The sequence below is a fragment of the Bactrocera oleae genome, chromosome 2 (assembly GCF_042242935.1).
Source record: "Bactrocera oleae isolate idBacOlea1 chromosome 2, idBacOlea1, whole genome shotgun sequence".
Lineage (NCBI taxonomy): Eukaryota > Metazoa > Arthropoda > Insecta > Diptera > Tephritidae > Bactrocera > Bactrocera oleae.
Genome location: NC_091536.1, coordinates 13,951,255 through 13,977,358, shown reverse-complemented (window position 1 = coordinate 13,977,358; position 26,104 = coordinate 13,951,255). Strand labels below are relative to the sequence as shown.

Below are 26,104 nucleotides of genomic sequence, written 5' to 3'. Positions count from 1 at the left end.
CTTATTCACAATGATAAAATTATGTTAAATTAATATATGGTAGAGAACCATTCAAAGCTTGCTTGTTATTTTTTCTCTATATCTATATGGTTAGGTTAGGTTAGGTTAAGAGGCCGATCCTAACAGGGATCTCAGTTGGACAGCTTAAAATGACTGCCCGTTGTGTTGTCTAAAAACTCCTATATACTTGTATATATTTGCAGTTGCCAGCGATTCCACTATGACTAGGCACTCAAACCAGTCTAATGTTGAGTTATGCTAAACAATTTAAACGAATTTTGTCAAACAATAAATGTATATTTTATAAACTTTCACCCTGCTTCGTTGTTATGTGGAGCCGCAAAGCGAGCTGATATACTCAAACTTTCAAAAAAAGCTCATAACCAGCTTAAACTTTTAACTATAAAGTTGTAGTAGTCGAAATAACTCGCTTTAAATGCATTAAACCACATGAAACTTCATCTAATTGGTAAAAAGTTAAGAATAGTTATCATCATACATATACAAAAACCATTTGTTAGGGCATTTTTCAATGCAACCTGAAAGTTTTTGCAATGATTCCTTGCAACTTACCGGGGCATTTCTTTAGCAAGCGTATGCATTATTCCACAGACATAAACAAATTTATTTTACCTACACATACTATATTTTTGTCTTTCACTGATTTCCCCCTTATGTCGCTCCGTTGAACCGAATGCATTGGAAAACGGCGCATTAAAAGCAAACACTTGCAATCAAGCGCATTCGATTTGATTTTTCTTTTCATTACATTTTGCTTTCACGTCTTTTGTTTTCTTAGCCGTGTTTTTTTTAGATATTAAGTCACCAGACAGTAAAAAGGAAATGTTGGTTGGCATGAAAGCATTACCTAGCGCAAATGAGTTCACGTTTCAGCTTTGCTTCCAAAGTGCAAATAATTGTTTCTCTTGTTTTTCGCACAGTTATTGCATGCGCTCATAGCGTGTGCGTTAATCGGCATTATGAGCGTTTTTACTCTTTCACTAATTTTTTTTTTGTTTGTGCTTGCTTTTTAACGAAAAATGTGATTTTAAAATGTTTGCTTTTAATGGTAATTTGTCTTGATTCAGTGTAAGCAAGCAAGCAAAATTTTTCTTCTTATGTCATCGATTTTGGGTAGCTCTGAGGTCTTACATGTGCTTATTTTATAATGGTTACGCAAACTTTTGGCACTTAATTGTACTAAAATCAGTTTGTCTGATAATTTTTAGTAATTTAATTAAATTTCTTGAATAAATATTTTAGATATGTATAGGAATACTCTGAGGTAATTCTCCATATTAGCTACTTTAAATATAGCAATTTGAAGTTCCTTATGTAAGCTTTCTTATACATAAACTTTAAATAAATAAATACAATTTGTTATTTCCATTTCAAAACTAAAATGAAATTAGACACAATGCTTCGTAAAGCCGAACGGATACACATAGAGTGTGACACAAAGTGAAGCCATGCTATAGCGTCTTCAATTTGTGCAGCCCAGGTTGGACTGCTGTTAGGTGCAGTACCATTTTCAATAGCGGCTGTGAACGTTGTTGTTGTTATGTAACATGAAGCACTTCAGTTACGCCACAACACACAAGCTAGTGAGCATCATCGTCTGGGATTGAAGAGCTTTGCAGCTTAAAGAGGTGTGAGCGACGACAATCCGAACACATAAATTATTATACAAGTATTTAGATTTATATCCACATATAATGTATATGTTTTTGTATGTGAATACATATGTATGAATATATATGCGCTTGTTAGCCTTTTGACAGCGAAAATCATTTGGGCTTAATTTTCAAATGCCACATTGAAAATTTATGGAAGTCGTCCTTGAGATTAAGTGGATGGTATGTTAGCAATTTCATAGTGCTATAATATATGTGTAAGATTAAAATTAAACATAATCTGTGCTGAATCTATATCCACGAGAGAAGTGTCATCTGAGCTGCTTTGCTTGTTGAGCTTAACATTTTGTAGCAACCTCGGTTTTTTTCAAAGTCCTTATAGCAAATGTCAATTCCTGGAGTGCTCCTTTGCTATCGTAAAAGCTGATAGCCAAGTCGGTTGGAAATATCTCTCTTATTATTAGAGAGCTATTAGTATTTTAAGAGTTTGCTTTATCTCGCTCTGCTTGACATCTGTATAAGCCAGAAAGTCTACAGTTATTCTTGCAAAGAACTCATCGATCTGGGAACTTTTTAATATAATATATACTGCTTCTCTTATTTCCGGGTTCGTTCAAGAAATGTTTATGTGTTGTTGAGATTTATAATATTTGCTATATAGATATATGTAAATCTTTATAAGTCTATCAAGTACTTTAATAAGCCCTTCAAAACCTAATCTCTCATTGACTTTTTTTGTTGCCTTGCCTGATTCTACCAATTGCTGTTGTCGTTGCCATTTAACTTGTACAAATTTATATATGTACATACCAACGCAACCTGCACTCGTACATATTTACCGCTATACTCGTATTTATATTCATGTACTATTCGTTATCTGGACGAGAAATTATTATAATCACATTAGTTAAAAGCGGGAAATTGAAAATGAAATTGCTAACGAACCATGGAAGAGCAGTTTACACGAGTGCCAAGTCCTAGCGAAATATTAAGAGGGGTCAGACGTTAGGTGAAGCACAAATTGCATAGTTAAATACATAATAGCTTACAAAGCTGCACATTTTACACATAGGATTGATGGTGGATATACTGCTCTCTCACGCTCTTTGAAGGGGTTGGTCGTTGTAACTGCAATCAGTCAATGCTGCAATGAACTGTGCTTGATTGCGGAATTGATGGTGCTACTAGAGGGTTGATCATTTAAGAATGTTGATGTATAAAAACAACAATGAAGCATTGAAACGTCCTATAGTGGATAGCAGATTTTTAATTAATTATTTGATTTATAGAGTTCGTTATTAAAAGGTAATAAAACATGATGAACTTTTTAATCAAAACTTTATTAATTGGTTGAAAGAGTTACGGAGTGAGATTCGGTTAACAGTAAATGTCTGTTTATATTAACTAGTTTAAATTAGCAAAATTGTTTATTAGCTGGGTTATTTCCGCAACATTAAAAACGATTCCCTATCATTTTAAATGTTGCCAGTGTTACGTTAGAGTAAGTTTTGTGAGTGTTAAACAAGAGTTTACTACTTAATTTACTCAATTATCTCATATCAACTTGTTTAACTTTAAATGCCACTGTGACGTTCATACATAATTCGATTTAAAATGGCGATGCAGAATTGAATTCGGAACGAATCGTAGTCACAGGTATTTATAATAGTCAAAGACTGTAGATTATCTTACATAATCATAAATCAAGGATAGATCCATGTATAGGAACAGCTCTAGCTGCCATAATATGACCAAATACACTTTTAGTCCATTCAAAATAAAATTTTTGTGAATTACTTTTTAGCTCTCAAATAATATTGCTTCACTGGCTATATTTTGGAGAAAGAAATCTAATCTGAGGCAACTCAATGATTATGAGGAGATAGTAAAAGTAAATTCCTACAGAAATTTGTTTTGTAATTAAGTGTTAATTATTTAAAAATTTCTTAATTGAAAATAAATGGATTAAGTATTTTGGTATTAAATGTAATTAATTTAAATTGGTATTTATTGATAAAGCTTTTATATAGTAAATTGAGTTATAATTATTTAAATATTTTTAATTGTCAATGTAAATATTTGTGTAAATATATTTAGAGCTTCATCACTAAATTTAATTAAGGCTGGTTTAATTAATTTGTACTGCATTTTAAGTTGTATGACAATTAAGAGTTAATTAGGTAAATTTTTCCTAAATGACAATTATTTTAAACGAAATTATTAATTAGTAATTAGCGGAGGTTTTATAAATTTAGTGGTAATTAATAGTCAATTGACTCAATTAAGTGTTAAATAATAATATGGTTACCTCGTTATTAAGTTAAATTAAAAAGTGATTCATTAACAAAGAATACTATTTCCTCGAAGTCCACTTCGTATTTACATATCTACTTATATATAAAAGTCAGTAGATGATTAGCAATATCTTAGTGAGCCACTTTTTTTTGATTTCAAAATTCACATAAAAGGCAAAACTACTTCAACATTTTGACTGCAACACTTGGGTAATGCTTTTAAATTGTTCGCCTGGAAAATTACTTCACTCTCTATGGCTGACATTAATAGGCCGTCCTTCAGGCGAAAAAATCACTTCGACAGAAACTTTTAATTGAAAGCAAGCAAAGCGTAGAAAAGTTTCTTGAGAATATGTAAGATATGTAAGTAGTGGTAACTTTCAGTGCATCCACATGTTTGCGCTAAAATTTTGCGAAATGCTAAAATAATACCCACTAGAAAACCACACAAATTTAACCAATGCATGCATGGGTCTTAGTGTAAATACCACACAAGCATGTATGAGCTACAGAGAAAGAGAGGAAAATGAATGAAAAGTGACTATGCTTAGCAACAGAGATTATATAATTTACAACACAATTCACCGTATGGCTGCTTGTTGGGGTATATGCTTTGACAGCCTTCAAATGCTGTGGTGTCCTTAACCTGCGGTGGTGCTGCTTTTGCAACCATATTACGCTGAAAAAATCCGTAATCCGAAAGGGCGTGATCAAATTTTCTGTATATGAATATAAGCGTGGAAAAGAACGAATCAAAAATGAAAAGTGAAGATTAAATGTTCGCCGGTTGTGCACTAATGCAGCAATAAATGCCATGAAACAGCTAATGTTAGATACGCATTTCTGTACTTACTCGTATATGCACACAGATTTCTGTTATATGTTCCGTTATTAACGCACAGCTATGCACATAAATTTTATTGAAATTATGCTAAAGCAAAAAAAAGCAAATAGAAGTGCTGTAAATTGCACTTTGCGTTGCTTGCAACGTCAAATTTCACTTAACGCATTCACTGTGGATAGTTCGTTTAGACCCATTTTAGTGTTGTGGCTTACATTAACGTACGCCAAGTAAAATAAGTCAAAGAAAAGTCTCTACCAGCACATGCCGTACAAAGTTAAATTTACTCATTTACGTAATAACAAAGTTGTTTGAAGTTTGCACAACAAAAATTGCATAACGTATAGTCATTCTTTAATCGATAGAAGTTGGTGTAATTTAGCTGCGCGGAAATAAAGCAGCAATATTTGTAGCGATAAGTGTGTATATCAGTTTAACGTACAGTTTATCGGAAATATGACACCTCGACGTAATGTTGATGTTTTTGTTTTATGTGCGTTGTTGTTTCATGTAAATATTAAATATTGACTTATAAATATTTGACGACATTAGCGCAATATAAGCAAGCCAGAGCTGCTATAGTTTTGTTGAAGTATAATTTCAAATAAGTAACTGTATGTTACTTAGATACATTCTTTAGAAGTTTAAATATGATATAAATTTGGTATCTGCAAACTTCAACTAATATATTACACGGAATTTGTGTTGTCGTAGTGCATGGTCATTGTGCCTGTTACGTATACGCCATGGTGGTATTTAATATGCTTTAATGTTTTTTATTTGGATAATGCATACTATAGATTGCTTGACTAAAACAATCGTTTATAATTTATTTTCACAATGTTAAACAACATTATATTTAATTATTAGCTGAACAGGGTGTATTAAGTTAGCTACGATGTGACGAGCTGAATCGATTTAGCCATGCCCGTCTATTCGTCTGTATAAACGCGAATTAAGTGACTTTAAGTTTTGAGATATCGATCGGAAATTATGTATACGTCCTTCTCTTTTCAAGAAGCTGCTTATTTGTCGAAACCGCCGATATCGAACAACTATAGCATAGAGCTGCCATACAAACTGACCGATCAAACTCAAGTCCTTGTATGGAAAACTTTTTAATTTAAAAAGGTTCATTCACGAAATTTAGCCCAGATTAGTATTTAAGACACCGCAAAAATCTTCAAATAAATTGTTCAGATTGGACAAATATAGCGTGTAGCTGCCATATAAAACTGACCGAAAAAAATCAAGATAAATATCTTTTTATACCCTTTTGTACTATAAAAAATGCACCTGTGAAGTGTATGATATCTTCGGTGCAACGGAAGTTAACGTTTTTTCTATAAAATTAAATAATTTGCAGCGTACTGCCTCGAAAACTTGTAATTCTAACATCTTAAAATGCTTTCATATAGGTTTGGTTATGTTAGGTTAACTTGGATGACTGATCTCACAGCATGGCAGGTGGATAATACTTAGACTATTATGTTCAGTCTTTTGTAAAGCCAGACGAAAAACACCTGTAGTGAATATTAGGTATCGGCAAAATGCTCTGAACCTACAATAAATCTGCTTTGGTGTTTTATTTATATTTTCGCTATTCCACCTGGATGTCTAAAAGCATGGTATTCGAGAGTTTTTGACTTGTTCCGGCAAAAGCGGGACATTAAAAAAATAAGTGTTGAGATGATTTGAACTTAACTTCTTCCAAACAGCTGATGCAACTAGAACCCAGTTCAGAGATTGTCCAATTAGAACTCCTACAGCTGGACCAGAAGAACCTTGTGACTATACAGCTGCTGGTCTGAGGTACAATAGTCCTTCAATAAACCGCAAGAAGCCAACGGAGCTTGTACCCGTTTGATTTCTCAACTATTAAGACCTATCCTAGCAAGTTTAACAGCATTAGAGTTGCCTGCAATACCGTTGTGGCACCAAAACCAGTCTAATCATAAAACAGCTAGATCGATGCTAGAGGAAAGGAGTCTGAAATTTCATATATAATGAGTATTATATTACATTATTTAATTTTTGTTGGCGAAAAGAAAAAAATTGTAATACAGAAATATACTTATGAAGTAATTTCTATTTGTTCTGCCTTTGAAAATCAATTCCTTCGAATTTCTTAATGCAAAAAAATTATGTGAATATAAATATAAATAAAACTTTTAACTTTGACAAAAGTACTGCGAGAAATAAAAATATTACTTTCTCTTCACTCTATCATATTCTCTCAAATTACTGTAATGATTTGCATTTAATAACGAAAAATATAGCGCACTTGATGATACCGCAAGCAATTATTCGCCTCTGTATTATTCTCACAATTGTGTTTATTGCTTTTATTGGTTTTTCTGCGCATTGTTTGGTGAAAGTTTTCTGACGCTCGCCAAAGTGCTTTTCTGCTATTTGTTTTGACTGACGAGCGAGGGTGTTGCGATGTCGATACCTGTGTAACGTACAGCATATCGGCGGAAGCGGAGGTATATTTTATCCTAACTATTCTTAGAAACGAATGTAAAGACGATTGTTATTCTTAAGAAAATAGTAAATGTTTAGTCGTTTATTGTTTGTTTTATTGCTTTTCTTTAGTATTTATGTGCGAGCGATTGTGCTCAAATACTGAGAATATATGCATTAGAAGTTGGAAAGCTGGAAAATAGTAGAATGAGATATATGTATGTGCAGGCTATTTTTATATTCTTTTACGAAGCGACGCTACAAGCTAGCCTTTACAAAAAAATGTGTGGGGCTTTAAAAAGAAAATAATAAATTCTATTTTAGAAAATGTATATTGCATGAAATGAACCAGAAGAACTCATTGGGAGATGGCATAGTCTGAAAAAGTCCATGACGTCACTCACATTTGTGTTATTTTTGTACGAAGAAAAACGCAACTAATTATTGAAAATGATTTAAGCTTTTCACTACTAACATTAATTGAAGACAACTACAAAATAAACAAATTTAAGTCACTAATGTTTTCAAAAGAGTAAAAAATTCCAGTCGAGTCAATGTACATCGCATAAAAAAAACAACAAAAATTGAAGAGATTTACTGTATCAGTTATAAGTCGCCTACTCTTGGCATAAAAAATATGCAACAGTGCTGCAAAAGGATAAAAGTAAGGTAAGTGGGATTGCAAGCTTGAGCAATGCAGCAAATATCATCCACCCACTACTTACCAAAAACGCATATGCATTTATGTAACCAACGCTTACGCTTAAGGGTGCTTAAGTGATGTTCGCTTGAGTGCCGAAAATTGCAGAGGCTTGCTATTCGAACACATATGCATATGAATGAGGAGTATGAATGCTGATTGTTGAATGCGGTTATGCTGCAAGTTTTCCTCTTATGTTTGGCTTATCCTTCAACTGAACAGTTGATTGTTTGGTTTCTGCTTTGACTCCAGCAGATACGTTTTGGGTTGTTTGTTGTTTTTGAAGATCTTTCCACTATGCATAGGCAATGAACTTTTGTGGTACAATGCTCTGGCGCTGTGCACGCTTGTACATTTACATGCTTCTATGTATCACAATCAAAATTCAGAGCGCAAACCATGAGAAGCTTGTAAAAGGGCTGCTACTAATTTTAATTTTCGAGACTTTTTCACGACTTGTCATAGCAGATTTGAGACTAAACAGAGCAACACGTATCTGAACAAAAATGGCTTCAAAAATCAGTTAGAGTATTTTATTTTACGAAAATAATGTTGAAGCTTTGTGAACTATAACCGAAATCTATGCTTGAAGTCCTGATTTAACAAAAAAATATGTAAATAGGTTTTAGTGACATCGATCCTAATATCGAACAGCCTATAAAATTAGATATCATTCCAATAAACTATAACTAAACTAGAAATCTCTTTAAATAGATCATCGAATCCGAGCCGCACTGTAAGGAAATATATAATATTTCGACAATTTTTTATTATTTCGAGAGAGGAGTTATTGTAGGAAGTAGTAAAAAGTCAGAGAGTAAATATAATTATTTTCATATTTCGTTCCAAAAATGATTTATATTTTTCTCTATTTTATCTTTTTTTATGAAAAAAGTTAAGTATTTTCGCTATTTTTATATTTCGCTACAGTTACTCAATGTTTAAGTACTAAATTACATTTAAACGTTCCTAAAGGTAATATCGGAGACCCTATAAAGTATATATATATGTAAATATTTAGCGTGACGAGCTGAGCCGATTTAGCCATGTCCGTCTGTCTGACTGTATATACGCAAACTAGCCCCTCAGTTTTTGATATATCGATCTGAAATTTTGTACACATCTTTTTCTCTATGTCTTATCTGTCAGAATCGGACCACTAAAGCATATAACTGCCATACAAGCTGAACCATCAAATACATGTGCTTGTATGTAAACTTTTTTATTTGCCAAAATATATACACAAAATTTGGCATAATCTATTGTCCAATGTCAGTACAATCTGCAATTAAATTGCTTAGATGGGACTACTATAGCATATAGCTGTCAAACAAACTGATCGCCCAAAATCCGTTTCTTATATGGAAAACTTTTATATTTACCAAGGTATCTTCACAAAATTCGGCATAGAATATACTCCAAGACATTGCTAGAAACCTTGAAGAAATTGTTCAGATCGGAAAACTATAACTTATAGCTACCATATAAACTGATCGATCAATATCAAGATAAAGTTCTTTTTATTCCCTTTTATGATAACATATTAGAAATGCACCTGTGAAGGGTATTATAGTTAATTATTTTTTCTTGTTTTGAATTTTAAAATTAAATTATAATTTCTTCGTCGAAAGCAACTTACTCATATCAAAAGTAATATGTGTTGGAACAATTTTTTTAGAGCATGTTCTCGAAGCTTTGTCACCCCTCTATTTGCTCGGATATGTGTTCGCTGCATATTTTCAAAGCGTAAATGAACACGAAAACACATGAATGCGGTTTGTGGTTAGCACAACTTGAACGCGGCACACCGAGTAAAAGGCGAATACTGCATGCAGGCAGGCCACTCGTGCGTATGAGCCTTTGCAGTTCCATAGCAGCACACACACATGCAAGTACCATAAAGAAAATAATACAGGAATTCAAACGAACGACACGATTGTATATATCTACGCTTATATATGTATACTTATATATATTTGCAATTTTATATCATGTTCCGTACGTTTTCAGGCGACACGACTTATGCTGCTTCACTGCTTGGCTCCTTTTGGATTTCTATGGTTTCTTTCTGCTCCCGAAGCACGAAGAACATAAAAAGTAAATGCTATAAGTTGCCACTGACCACAATATCAGTAGAAGTACGTCTGTGCACTTTTTTTGCGGTTCTCGGTGTTGTTAGGTGTGCCTGTGGTTGGCTTGTTATATTTATTTTCTAATTCACCGTTATCAACCAAATTGGTTGACCGTTGAATGTGTTGGTTGGGTGTCCAATTCGGTAGATGATATGCCACATTTAATTAGCGGGGCTTGACCTAAAATTACAAGGCGTGCAAACAATTAATAACTTTATGTATTAGCCAGGCAATTTAACACTCTTAGTGGTTTGTTGTTCGAGCTTATATGAAATTTTTTAATCATCTGTGCGTTCAGATAGTGGTGTTCTGTCAAAGTGGTTTGAAGTCGATTCAAAAACCGCCTTTGCGACATCACCGGTGATGAAGGTCCTCTAGACAGTTCCTAGAGTTATCGATATGTTGCTATACAGCACAGTCAGGCCTTACAAAAAGACATGAAGTTCAGCTCTCGTAGAGCTTTTTGTAACTTCGGAAAGTTTTTTCACTACAAGGTGTACTCTAAAAACTTGTAGGCTACTTCTGGCAGTCAGTAACGGCTCTTTTCGAGTTTATTTACCAAACTAGATTACTGTTTGAAGAATCTTTCCGCCGCATGGAGTATTCGTCTAGTACCTTCACTATTTTTTTTGGTTCACATTTTTAGCATACTGGCAGTAATGATGGTCGTTTAGAAGGTATTGCTTCATCTTTTTACTTCCAGCGATTCTTTCTGAAAGCCATTCGGTATGCTCCACCTATCCCATTTCCTCTTATAACACTGACATGGGACCGACTTTGGCAAAGTTAGCTTAAAAAATAACTTGGTTTAAAAAAAATATTACCATCTAAATACTTTATCAATGAAAGCTTCGCATTCGACTGTAAAGTTGTTAAGAGTTGTTTAGGTGTACTTTATAATTAAACTTGTAAAAAAATTGAAAATGTTAAACGAGGTATATTAAGTTGGCAACGAAGTTTGTAACATCCAGAAGGAAACGTCGGAGAGCCTATAAAAAATAGCTTGAAATTATCAGCATGACGGCTGAGTCGTCTGTCTGTATATACGCGAATTAGTCCGTTAGTTTTAGCGATATCGATATAAAATGTTGCTCACGCCCCTTGCTCCCTGAGAAGCTCCTCATTTGTCCGAATAGCTAATATCGGACCACTACAGCATATAGCCATATTTTTTATGTGTATATACCATACAAACTGAACGATTGGAACAAGTGCTTGTATGGAAAACTTTTTCTTTTGACCAGATATCTTCAAGAAATTTGGTTTGAATTATTTTGCAATCTCCTAAGAAATGATTCAGATCGGACTACTATAGCAAATGTATAGCTGCCATGTAAGCTGAACGATTAAAATCCAGTGTGCTAAAGAATCTTTTGTGTGTGCTCTAAGTTTCAATATGTATTTAGCATAAAATGCGAACAAGAATGTATCCTTATATATTATATATATGTCTTACGGTGGTGTACACGTATTTGGAATTCGCCAACAACAACATCAGAAGTAGAGCAGTGCTGCTTGCAATTTTCTACAGCTCATTACACCAGCCTAGACATGCAACAGCAGGGAGTGCTGAGGTGAGAGGAGACAACTTTTAAGCGGCATGAATATTTATTGCCACTGCAGTGTGTTTGATACACTTAAAGAAGCGAAATCTGATTAAAACCAGCACAATGTAATGATTTGCCTGTCATTATTGTGGGCTACACCATATTCATGCCATAAAAGAAACAAAGCAAAAGGCGTTTTTCTTCGATTTTCTCGCACTTCCTTTCATGTGACTTTTTCCACATACATACTTGTATATACTTGTGTCTACTGCTGACAAAAGTGTCGATGTTCAAGGAATAAAATCATTATTTTGCAGCTATACTGGGAAGATGATGTAAGACGACAGCAAAAATAAAGAAATATAAACAAAGGCCAAACAATGTGAATAAGATGTTTGCGTAATGATTCGTAAGGATACTTAGAGGACAAAACCAGTAGTGACCCGACAAGCAGACGCCTAACAAGACGTTAGCGCCATAGTCGAAGGCATGTTGCTCGAAGTGTTGATGTTTAATAAAGAGTATAAATGTGGTTTGAGATTTTTTCAGCATTAGAATATGAAGATTATGCGTAACTTTATTTAATTTGTGTGAAATATATATTGTACATGTGAGTAATAGTGAGACAAGTTGTGATGTGTGCTTATATGTAGTTTATTTAACACTCAATTTTTTTGAAGTCCTAAATTTTAAAAAGCGCATATAGGTACTTATAAATGTTAACGTTTAACACAATCAAGGCTCGCCTTCATTAAATTTAATTCCTACCAGCATTTTTTTATCACCTTTTCCATTTGATTGCTTCATTTGTTTAATAATTTCTTCAATATTCCTTATTAAGTTACATTTACATATACATATGTAGGCCGGATTAAAATGCTATCAGATTCATTTTTATTACGTGTCACATTTTCAATTCAATTCGCTCGCTTTTTTTGTAAAGATTTCTCGTCATTTACCTTTATGCTTCATTGACGGGTTTCTCATAGACTCTGATTAAATACACCACTGCGTATGAGTAATGTTCATTGTATTGCGGTGAACAAAACAATAATAGCAGAAAATTTACTAATTTGATTTTATCTCTCGTATTAAATATTGTTATTCATAAATATTCATTTAAATAAATAAAAAAAACGTATATCTTGTGTTGTATTCAAGTAAGCTTTGCAATTGTTTTTATAAAATTATTATATAAAATTTTTAAACCGACTTTAACCCGAAAAATTCAATTTCAATGAGATTCGAACAGTTGAAAAACAAACCACCAAAACTCGAAGAAAGTTAGTCTCTCGTGCAGGCAATAAAGAAAATATCTTTCATTCTTGATATACGTCCCGCACTCTGCCACTTATGTTCCAAATAGGCTTTGGTAGTGAAATCTTGAGATGTTCTGTCATTATGCATAACTTAATACTAGTATGATTTTTTTGCAACACTATTGCAAAGAATTTTTGGGTATTCTGATACTAGTTACCAAATCTAAAAGCTGATAAGTTTTCAATAAAGAGATAATAACCAATTTAAACTTGATGCTCTGAGCACGAATTTTGATGTCGAAATATGAATAGGTATAGCCGTGATGTTACATCAATTAAAATCATTATATTTATTATTTTATTTATTTTAGACCCTACTAACCTCAGCGTGTGAAATTTTTACATCACAACAAGAAAAACGAAGAACCGAACGCTTCATAAATATAAAAGTTTCCTTACAAGAAATTGATTTTGTTGGATCAATTCTATGTCAAATTCGGTAAAGGTATATTGTTAAAAGAAAAAGGTGTCTATACAAGAACTGATTTCTATTGGTCGATTTGCATGACAGCTATACGCTAAAGTGATCCGATTTAAACAATAATTAAATTAATCTTTGAAGATTACTCACTGTCCTAGACAATAATCCATGCCTAATTTCTTGAAGATATCTAGTCAAAAGGAAAAGTTGTCTATACAGGCACTTCATTCCGATGATTTCTGTTCAGTTTGTATGGCAGCTAAGATATTTCCGCAAATAAAAAAGTTGTGCAACCAAGCACTTGATTTTGATCGTTCAGTTTGTATGACAGCTATACAAGTATATTAAAGTGGTCCGATATGGGCGGGTTCGGAAATGAGTAGTTTCTTGTAAATGAAAGGACCCTGTGTAATGTTCTAAAGTATTGTAAGTTGGCTAAAATCTTAATAATGCTGTAAGTTTATATATATATGGTCATATATATATATATGGTCAGATGATTTTTTATTTGATGTGATTAATATAAACTAAATGGGAATGCATATATGAATTTTTTGAAACTGCAAAGTTTTTTTGTGTTCAGAATCCAGTGACTTCCTCAGAAAATCCGACGTTATTTTGTCGAAAAAGAAATTTTAATAAATAATTGTTAATGTAAATATTGGTTTTATAATAATTCTGAATATTCAATCGTACTATATGAAAATGCTTTCCTTATATTAACAGTGTACACGCTTTGCACACAATTGCTTATATTAATACTGATCCCTAAATTGTTAAAAAGTAAAGCTATCACTCTTCGGTCGTTGCTCACCACAGTCCATTAAGTGGTAAATACATTTTACATACATGCATACATACATATGTACGTAACCGATAAGTATTCATATATATTTATACTTTCATATATTGATATATATATATATAAATATATATATATACATATGTATATGTACCTATATCTGTGGCACACATCGTAAACAATTCACTTTGCTATAAATAATCTGGGAAGCATGCATTTCCATGGCATTTATACTAATAAGCCATAAACCATGAATGTTGTGCTCAATAAATTCAATGAAATGGAGAAGAGCACGTGAGGTGCGATGGACAAAGACCTTCTGCGCGTAACTGTAAGTGGATGGCGAACGGTGTGGGGCGGTCGATTATGTGTGTGTGTGTGTTAAGAAGAGTGGCGCTGTTATTTGAGTCAGCAGTCTTTCACAGATGTTAAGCGTGTCTCCTTGACTTGAGTATGATTTATATGTGCGATAGTGGTTAAATGAAATGTGGTACACAAAGAAACAACAACAAACCGTGACACACATAACTTGAGAATTATGCTGCAAAAGGAGAGTACATTGCGGTTTTCGCAAGAAATAAAAAATTCGCAGTCAATGTTTTTTCATTACATTATTCCTCGGTATATTTTATTGGGTGTTTACCGGAGTGTATGAAATCGAAGTGGCAGCGCTATATTTGATTGCCAACCCCTAAAATTGAGGAAACGCCTAAGCTAACCTAAGTACAACCACAAGTAAATGTGCGCGTAGCTATGAACTGAGCAACATGAAAAATGGTTCAAAATTTTGCATTGAACTTGACGCTATAAATTTGCGCACCCGCCCACATCGCACGCTAATATCACACGCCTCTGCGTCGAATTAAATCTCCTAACGACGAGTCGCCTTAATCATAATGTCATTTCATTTATGCTTAGTGACGTCGTCATTAAAGTTCAGTTTTATTTGTTGTTGCACGCAGTCAGTCTGTCTACTACAATTGGCCCTGGTGGGCGTGCCTTGCGTGTATAAACGCTATTCAGGTGAATTTTTCAATTATCCACAATTTCTCTACTGCACACAATTCACATGTTGAACTGCGTTGATGAGACTTTTAGGTGAAATACCGGCTGTTATGCAACTGGCAACTGTGTTGCAGGTTTACTACCGTCGTTCATTGGTATATTTGTCAGCTAGTGTTAATTAAATGTGCAAGGATTCGCTGCGATTTTGCACAGAATAATGTAGTAAACTACAAATTTGTTTAGTGTATATTTTAGTTAATTAGTAATTGCAGCATGCAACTAATTGCAATCACTATAACATGGTGTCGATAACAGTTATTCCATATTTAAGTGTAAAATGTTGTCATGAATCTGTAATTGCATTTATAATTTAGTATTGTAGTTGTTGTTATAGCGCTTGAAAACATTGCTGCATTAGTTTTGAGGAATGCTACCGAATGGATACAGCTCGGTTGGATAATAATTCCGTTTCGTTCTGACTCGTATACCCCGCTGTCATAGGTGCGGGTGCACATAAGGGTTAGTTGGGTTTGAAATTTCAAAACTCGATATATTTGTCTTATTAAATAATATAATATGTTTACCATATTCTGCAGAAACTTTTAAAGTAAGTAAACAAAAAAAAAATAGTAGAAATATCTTTTTGCTTCTAAAACCCACTCTACGCCTTAAGCATTCCTAAAAATGTACTAACTCACTAAGCTTATTGTCATCACCGAGCTGACTGACAACATGATAACAGCAATACAGAATAGTAGTAGAATCGTAGGCACAATTTTTTCAATATTAGCAACTCTCCACCGTTGTATAGGGTTAAAGTGTACAATTTCGTTCCGCTAAAGTTCTATCTGACTTTTTCCGCCGTATCCCATAGAGTATAGAATTTTTAACTAGTTGTTTAGAAACTCCTCTCTTGAATTATCGATTCCTTGGTAAATGTTATAGCCGTTATAAAACTGAATTGTGCAAATTTTAAAAAATATTTTGAACATTTTCTTCTGTGCCGTGTCGTTGACTAACTCAGTACTGTTATCCTTCCGAAAACTTTCAAATTGCTTTTCTATATCATATATTTTCGCAAAATGCCAATGGACAAAAAAGTGAAGCACGTGCATTGAGAAATATATTAAAGATTATTTTAATGTGACAAGCATTCGTATGTGTATTATTATTTTGCACTATGCGTGTTTTCAGCAATACCGTTATTTAACCATTACAATATAAAAAACGTAATTGTTTGTATATTGTTGCATGTTGTCTAGCAATAATATTTTTTGTACTTCCGGAAAAAAAGGAACAAAATAACAGTGCTCCATTGCACAGTTACTAAAAGCAAATCTTCATGGGTACCCAGCGGGAAAAACTTAACTGTTCTTAATTAAGGTACACTGAGACTGTCTGTCCGCCCATGTAAGCGATAACTTGAGTAAAAATTGAGACATTGTGGTGAAACTTGGTACATATGTTTTTTGGCACCCAAGAGAGGTTGGTATTGATATTGAACGATTGCTACGTCTACAGCATGTCACTATACGAAAGCTTATATAGTTCCATAACTATGCTCGACAGTATGATATGAAACTGTTATTGAGTGCAACGAATTTCGTTAGGTAGGGACATCTGTGGTTTGAGAAATTTGAAATATTGGGCGTGGCTCGCCCCTTAGTAGGTTTAATATACTTATCTCCTAAACCGCTGCAGTTGAATCGACCAAATTCGCTCAGAACAAATATATTCGGTATCCCCTCCCCGTGGTACCGCCCACCTTTAGGTGAAAACCCATATCACATGCCTTTAAAATATGCTGTCTCAAGTCTAAAATTGATCACAATAGGATATTAACTGTTTACGCCGCCAGTTACTGAACATTTGGGCCTTAGTGCCTATGGCTGACTTTTTGCCGAAAATATTAATATTTAAGAAATATTTTGAAATTCGAAGAGAGTATTTTCCTGATAGTAATGTACGGTATGTACCTTCAATATTTTCTCGAGCCCCCATATACCTAATATAAAAATGTTCGAACTTTCAATTGACTTTATACCACGTACATTGGTGAACTTGACAGTTTTCTCAATGAAATTCATAGAATATATGTTTTTGGTAATAACATGTTGTTATGCCAAAAATAGATTAAATCGGGTCTGTACTAATCCCAGCCCACATATACCCTTTATAAGAATTTTAAACTTACGGTTGCCTTTATAACGTTTTATATATATATATATATATTATATACACCGTTCAATATCTAAGATAAGATATCAAAATTGAGCGAACGTATAATATTGAATACCATATATCTAGTCTACGATCTACAATATTTAATAAGATGGCAAATATGATTGTAATCCTTTCACATAAAATGTTCGGTTACATTTGAACTTAGCACTTCCTTACTTCTTCTATATAAATGCATATTATATCATAATATGTTTAGTCGGTGTGTTGAAGTCCTCTGCTTTATAAAGCTCAACTTCTTCCACGTATTTTATGATGCCTTTATTATGCGAGGTGAATAAGTCCTATAACTCCCAATGCTTAGGTTTTATACTACTCCTCACCAAATGACTTATACCGCGCTGTTACCTAATATATTTAACCAAGTTACTGTGCTTTGATTCCGAATATACTAATATTTAACAAAAAAGTTAATAATTAACAAGAACTTTCTGAAATTTGGGAGTTGAAGCTTTATATTATTACTATGATACTTCATATTATATTTTCGACTATTTCACGCCAAACCATCCACTAACAGTAGGTTTATTTGTCGTACACAGTGTTCGTACCTAGCAATTCCTACCCAGCTTTTCGGGCGTCGCTTATAAGAATTGCATTTGAAATGTATCGTCAACACGAACTAACTATTGCTCTGCCATTTCGAATTGTTTTTTTTATTTAACTGCTTTTTATTTATAACTGTTGTTTGCACAGCACTGCACCACTTAACCCAGTGAACTTTATAAAATCAATACAAAATTGTTTACGACCATTGCTGCAATTGGCCACTTACGGTCTGTTGTTGCCGCTGGTAGTAGCGTTTGCTACCATGGCAGCCGTAAACTTGGCTAATTGTTTGAGCCATCACTTTTTTTTTGGTGGTGTTGGTGAAGTGTCTGCCAATGGTTGAATGCGACGCAATGCAGTCAGCTGTTTGGCACTAGCCTAGCGCTGTGGCGCACACGCTCTCGTTTTGGCTTGGTTGTTGTGTTGGAAGGAGCATGGAGGGGAGAACATTGCGATAAATGGTGTACCGTTATATTTATAAGTACATACTCGTCTATGTGAGCAATGCTTTTCCAGTTGGTGCTTTTGTACGTAGCAAAGCAACGTAGCTCGTTAAGTTGACACTTTGATTTTAGGTGTTTTTTTTTAAGTTTTTCTTTTGCTGCACTTAATAACTTTACGACAATCCGACTGTGGGGAGTTACAAATCTGCACATTTCAAATTAAAACTGCATCAGCTTATGCCCTCCAGGGCGTACTGTGGTGTATGTGGGGCGTTGATTAAGTGACTTTTGATTTTTGATTGCAAACAGCTGTTTCAGCTTGTATTTTTTTGCATGACAGCATGTTTAGTCATCAGATTGCCTGTGCGGGCGGCACATCTTCTCTACCGTTCTGCTTGCACTAGTGCTTGTGGATAATCCTTTAATCCCTTAAAATGGCAAACCCATCATTGACTTATGCAAGTCTGTGAAGCACAAACATTTGTGGTGAGTAATTGCAAGGTCCTTTTTGTTTGGTCAACAGCCAGCTGTAGTCATCATTTACTGTTCACTTTTCTCTTCCATTTTTTTGTTTCATGCACTTGTATGTACGTGTGTGTGCCTTTCGTGATTTGTTTGAATTCAATTTGGGTGACAAGCTGTCATTTGGGCATTGCAAAAACAGTAATCAACACAATATATTCTACTCACTTGTATGTGTACTGATCTGTTACCTATAACATAAGTGTGTGTGTGTGTTGGCCTCATGTCCGCAATGTCCTCTATGTCCTCTCTGTAAACCGCAATGACTGACCATTGAGTGTTGTTGCTTTTATTGTTTAACAGTTAATGGCTTGATATACAATTGTAATGCCAAAAAATTGGATAGTCGCCAAGGCAAAACAAGTTGTAAATTGTTTAACATTCCACTTATTTACTATACAACCAATCGCATACAATTTGTTTCAATTAGACATATACTTGTGTGGTTTATTTATATATGTACAATATATAAAATGATATATAGTATGTACGAGTATTCTTCAGTTTTAGAGTTCAATTGATTTAAAAAAAAAGAAAAAAAAAACGCTAACTTAGTTTACAACGAAGCTAAAATACTCTCACAATTAAATATATATTTCCATACAAGAACTTGAGTTTGATCGGTCGGTTTGTATAGTAGCTTTGTGCTATGCTATAGTGATACGATTAATGACCAATCACTTCCGATATTGTAGCATTGTCTTGTATAATAATCTATGTTTTCCTTCCAAGGACTTGATTACAACCGTTCAGTCAGTATGCCAGCTGCATATGTGTACATTAAGAGCAGAAAGTTTCCGGAAATTGTAAATAAAACGAAACATTTTTCATCTTCATAAATATTTATTTTGTTGCTTCAAAATATGCCCCTTTTGGAGCGATACACATATGCTACCTCTTTTTCCAATCATCGAAACATGCCTTATAGGTCGGGGTCCGGAATCGTTTTCAGTTCCCTCTGCGAATTTTCTTTTACGGCCTCAATCGAGTCAAAAAAGGTTCCATTTAGTGGTAACTTAAGTTTTGGAACAAAAAAAAAAGGCGCATGGGGCCAAATACGGTGAACACGGTGGTTGATCGATCTCTTAAATTTGTTCATTATACTTTGTAGCAACATGTTGTATATTAAAAACAGAAAGTTTCCGGAAATTGTTTTTTTTTTCAATATTCGCGATTTGGAGTATTATTGAGGCGTTTTGAAGCGTTTGCGCAAAAACATCCGTCGTAAACGGTCGGAATTGTGGGCCAACAATATTTATTGTACATAGTGATTTAGTTCGACTCCAGTACTTTTTGGCAAAGCAACAATAACAATAATAATAATAGTAGTTGTATACTTAAGCAACTTAATAATTTTCTAAATTTTCTAAGCATTACGACATATTGATTTCTTAATGCCTTAATTCTTATTGCATTTAAAACAATTCACTTCATTCAAACAAATTTTCTATTTATTTCTTTTTAGCAGCTCCATTCGGAGTATCGGAGCACTTATCGCTGGCATGAGTTCACAGGGAATTCGCGGCCAGAAGTGGTGCGTCGTGCGCCAGCACCCAATCCAAGTCAATTTATCGGTGAGTTGCCTAAACATATGTACATAGATAATACAAATCTTGCGCATACGCTGCTTGCTAAATAAAGTGATTGCTAGTGCTCCGAAATATATATAGTAAAATATAATATGTATATGTTTATATAGCTGTATTTACAACATACAATGTATATATATGCATATATAGTAAATTTATAGTATAATATATATATATGGTATATATAGTAAATGTACTAAGTTAAATCTACTATATATGCATGTATATATATATTTTAAATCTCGTATACATATGTATATTTATTTATAATATTCAATATTGATTAATTTATGCTTGAACGCTTAACTTCAGTTACTATTCAAAACTATCTTAAGCCTCATTGACAGGTCCAACGAATGAGCCACCATTACCCAGGCGGAAAAAATGTCCAGAATTGGCATACAAGTCGCACGAATTTATTATCGGTTCGGAGTATACAGGCACGAGAGGTGGACATGCCGGTGCCAATCGGTTAGCCAGGGTGAGTTGAAAGATTCTTACTTAGCGAAATGTACATACATATTTAACATATATGTCGTAAAAACTCGTAACTACATACAGCAGAATCTTTTTATTTAGCAGTAATAACCAAGTAGAGGAACCCCATATTTTAAATACTGCAAATTTTAGCAGTTTTAAATATTAGTGTTAAGCTAAAAAAATCAAAAACTGTCTGCAAGTGTTGCGTTTGGACTTAGAATCCATGTTTCAATATGTCTTGCCATCCTGTCAACTGTGGATTTTTGGTATTTAAATGAGTTTTCACACAAATTTTATCCAGAAATTTAAAGGGAGAGCAGATAGCAGTCTTTGTGAGAGTTCATTGCTGGGTTAATGTGCAATTTTATTTATTATTTGGTATAAAATATACAATGCATTAAAATCAAATTTTTTTTATCCCAAATGCGGGGTTAAAAAATTAATTAAAAATTTTTAATCTACCATACCGGATTTAAAAATAAAATAAAAAACTTTATCCCAAAACCGGATTACAAATTTATTTTTAATTTTTTATTAATAATTTAAATAATTTTTAATTTATATTTAATTTATAATCCCAACTACCGAATTGACAAATAAAAAAGAAAAATTTTAATCTCAAGCATATGGTAGGATTAACTATTAAAAAAGAATTTGCTTTAGATTTTAATTTTTTTGCGTTCATTCAAATCAAAACGTAATAGTTTCAATTTTTAATTTTTAATCGCAGACATCGTGGATTATAAAATGAAAATTTAGTTTTTAATTCCAACATTGGTATTAAATTTTTATTTTTTAATCCCAAATTTTTGAATTAAAAAATGCGCAACCCGGAAAATATAGAAATGAAATATAATATATAATGATTAGCTATTTCAATCAGATGTGGAAACACAGTTCTTTTTTTTTATAAATACTTAAAAAGTTAATTATGTACATCATTTTAACGATTTAGCGAGCTTTCATATGCATTAAGCCTTTCAAAATTAGCGAAGATTTTCTAGAAAACTATTTCTAAAGAATATTTACAAAAAAATTTAAATAGCATTTACTGATAGCACATTTGATATTTCAATCAATTTAAACCTGTAACGAACACTAAAATTAATTTTCTTCAGTCAATTAAAAAATAAGTCAAGCCCATTTAAGAGAATTTATAGTAGGCTGCATAAAAAATGCTGCAAAAAGAGAAAAAGAAGATAAATATTTTTGATGAAATTTTATTATATACATTTATATTATTAATTTATTTATACATGAACAAGTTAAGTTTGCCACGAAGTTAGATACCCTATAAAATATATGTACAAACCATCAGCAAAATGAGCTAAGTCGATTCAGCCATGTCTGTCAGTCTGTACGTCTGTCTGTATATACGCGCCTGAGCGACTAGTTTTTGAGATATCGATTTGAAATTTCGTACACGTCCTTTTCTGCTCAAAAAGCTGCCAATTTGTTGGAACCGATATCGGACCACTATAGCATACAAATTGACCGATAAAACTAACATATTAATAATAACCCAACGATTGCTCTCCTCCCGCCAAACCGACGCGAGGGGCGGAGCAATCCTTATACGTGCGGAATAAGCCGAGTCAGAAAAAGGCAAGAGAGTTTTTTAAGTGTTGATATCTAAAACTGCTCAGCTACAGCAAAAATTTTAACAGCTTTCAATAGATTTATAGTTACGATATAATAAATTGTTACGTTTTTATTTATTAAAAGAGAGAGCAATAAATTATTTTGAATTTTGAAAAGTGAGTCAGATAAGTTAAAACTTTGACAAATATGGCGGAACGGTTCGTTTAGTTCGAAATTTGATTTACAGGATTTTAACTGTTAAGGTCTAAACTGCCTCGAAAAGCGAACCGGGATATTAAATTTAATTTCAGACAGAAGAAAAGAAATGCAAACTGTTCCATTTAAGAATTTCACTAAGAATATTATGCTAAGCATTTTCTTACGACTATCAAGTGTAGGTAGATTTATAAGTTTTTAAAGACTAGTGTGTGGAGGTAGACTTAACCTAGAATCCCATGCGCCAAGACGAAAAGTAAAAATAAGTCCTTGTATTGAAAACTTATATATTTGACAAAATATCTTCACAAAATTGGCATGTTATATTGCCCAAGACAATAATGCAATATCCGAAGAAATTGTTCAGATCGGACAACTATAACATATAGCTGTTATACAAACTGACCGATCTGAATCCGAATAGTTTGTATGGAAGACTTTTTCATTTGATGCAATATCTTCAAAAAATTTGGCATGAATTATTGCCTAAAATAGTGCTGCAATCTCCGAAGAAATTATTCAGATCGGACCACTACAGCATATAGCTGCCATACAAAATGACCAATCAAAATCAAGTTCTTGTAAGGAATCTTCTGTAATTGTGAAGGGTCAGCTTCGATTCAACCAAAATTAACATTTTTTCTTGTTTTATATTAATTTAACCACATTTATTAACTTGTCGAAAGACCTTGACCTTAACCTGTAAGAAATCTGCCACAATATTTATCTAAGACTTAAATTTTTACTTGGATAAATACCGCTCTCACATGCGACATTTTCAAAAATATTTTAAAACATTTATATAAATACAAATTTATATGAAAGCTAAATAATTAGTAGTATCAATGAAGCTTTCCCTTGCACTCAAACACTTATTGTGCATAACGGTATATCTGTGGGACATCAAATGACAGCCTTCATGGAAAATGCATTTCTATTATTTATTATTAATTCTGTTCGCTTGTGCCAGACAATGGCATGCATTATAGTGAGAATGTTTGTGTAAATTATTATGTATTTGTCGGTTTGTGGCCATCATGTTCAGATTATAGTCAGCATTGCCTTTACTTAGCTAAGAGGAGAGCGGCATGTCCTTGCTTAGGCCGACCGACCGACGCGTCAACGCCTGCGCTGGCAAGGACGTTTGTCTTTCGATTTTGTTTTCAAACATACAATGGCGAATTTGTAAGCGTTTAAAGTCACTAATATATGCATATATGAGTTCGCTGGCGAGTTGAAAATGTATTTAAATGTCTTTGGCGCAAATAAACATTCGCACTTTTTCTTCGCTGGAATAAAGTTAATTTTTTAGTTATGAAAATGTTAAGTTAAATTTAACGTAAATCGCATGCAATTCACATAAATTGCATTTGTGTATGTGTATTTCTCTAATAGCATTGCAAAAGCATGTAATTTGTTTTTTTTTTGATTTTCATGTGTGTGTGCAAACTGTGGCCTCATTCACTTTTGACGCTCAGAATTAAAATTTTATTTGAATTTCATGGTTCGTTGATATTCTAAGCGCGCTTTCACGCTAATTAATCTCCATATATGTATTTTGAATGGGGTTGAAATGAACAGGTATACATACAGGAATCTTAACCAGCTTGCATTTATTTCTCTAATTAAATAAACAGTGCTCAGGAATTACACATAACTAATTGGTATTAAATAATTTTAAATAAATGATTGATGGAAATTTGATTTTTTTAAATATTTGACTGTCTTTTGCATTTTTGACAAGCATACATTCTTACCAGCTTTGTTTTGTATTTGTAGCTGATTTTTATACCGGAATAACTCAGTTAGTTGAAAGAAACAAGATTAGGCAAATAATATTTAGACGCATTTAAATGTGGCTAATTGTCGTATGTTTTAAGTTTAGATACGTGTAAGCATAGACCGTTGCTGAGGCGGCATTTGAATTGTCCGAGTCCCTAGGCCATTGGCTTCTTTCTACATATATATGCCCAGAAGAGTGTGTTCAATCGAGTGGCTGCCCTTTTTGGTAATATTTTTTTCTACCAACAAATATTTCGCTCTGGTGTATTTCAGTATCTCTCAAATATGCCAACTTTCTTTCACAACTCGCGATCTGTGACAAGATAATGCTTCTAGTCAAATCATATAGTGTGACACGTAGACCAAATAAAAAACGATGTACCTACATATGTATGTACTTATGCAAAATAAATTTTTACTCTAAATTACTGTTTTATTTTTTATAATTATTTCTTAAAAATTTTACTTTCTAGTCGGAAGAGCGTGGTACACCATCGCGTCGAAGCAAATCTGAGGGACCCCCAGCTGTACCCAATGGACGTGCGTATGCCATACCAGAGGAGGTTGATGGACCGGCTAAAAAACAGGTATGTTTTCAGGAGCATGTCAATTTATTTTTCAATTCCGTTACATTTACTTTTATAGATACAATACATGCTAAAGTATGTCGTTTATATATTTATATGTATGTCCAATCTGTGGAAAAATATTAGTTATTTAGTAAACAAATATAGCTACATACAAATATAGTACGAATTACATATTGTGGTCTTGTATAGAAATAAATTTGTGTGTGTCTCGTGACTTGAGTTAATACTTAACTAAAATGCGAAAAATTTGAGTCAGTTAATAGACATGTTGACATTTTTTTGTTTGTATATATGTATATTATCATTAGCATAAGTTATTCATAATTCCAAACTTATTATTCCCTTTAAGGAATATCAACATTTTAATGGTCACATTGGCAAAGGCTTGTGTTTCTTTTCTAAACACGGTGTATTACCAATTTTGTCACACAATTGACAATTGACGGCCAGTTATTTTAAAGGAAAGCTAACCAACGGATAGGTTAGATTAGATGGCTGAACCGCCACGATCTCACTTAGACTGCTATACACAATCCTTTACGAAGCCATATAAAGATTCCTGTAGTTGAATATAAACTCTCAAAAAATCGTTCCTATTTCTGCAATTGGATGTCCTAAGGTGTGAGGTTCGAGGTATTTTAGCCTTGATCTGCCAAAGGCGGGAAATGTTGAGATGATTCTACAATATCTCATATTATTCCAAGCAGTAAATTTTTCAAACTTACGATTAGCGAGCGCAATGCTTAACGCTAATTTATTTAAAACTCTAAAGTTTATTCGACTAGATTTAGGCTATTCAAATGTGGACTAAGTTTATTATAACAATTTTTAAAAAATTGTATTTACACGCCTTAACAATCGATATATTAGTTATATATTGTAGATTAGAAATTAAGTTTATCAATCCTTGAGCATGAGCAATTGTCAGGCATGTGAGTGTAATTAAATTACAA

The 26,104-nt window shown here is 33.2% G+C and overlaps 1 protein-coding gene across 3 annotated transcripts in view; it reads left to right on the top strand.

The window, feature by feature from the left end:
- Positions 1-26,104, top strand: part of LOC106619406 (uncharacterized) — a 65,887-nt gene that overhangs the window by 13,352 nt on the left and 26,431 nt on the right. For 2 of the 3 annotated variants that reach the window (XM_070109481.1, XM_070109482.1), the window contains exons 4-6: positions 20,382-20,487; positions 20,850-20,983; positions 25,035-25,148. In XM_070109481.1, coding sequence (XP_069965582.1) covers positions 20,382-20,487; positions 20,850-20,983; positions 25,035-25,148 — 354 coding nt within the window. Of the gene's footprint in view, positions 1-20,378; positions 20,488-20,837; positions 20,984-25,034; positions 25,149-26,104 lie in introns of all 3 variants that reach the window. The other variant, XM_070109476.1, reaches the window with a different exon arrangement.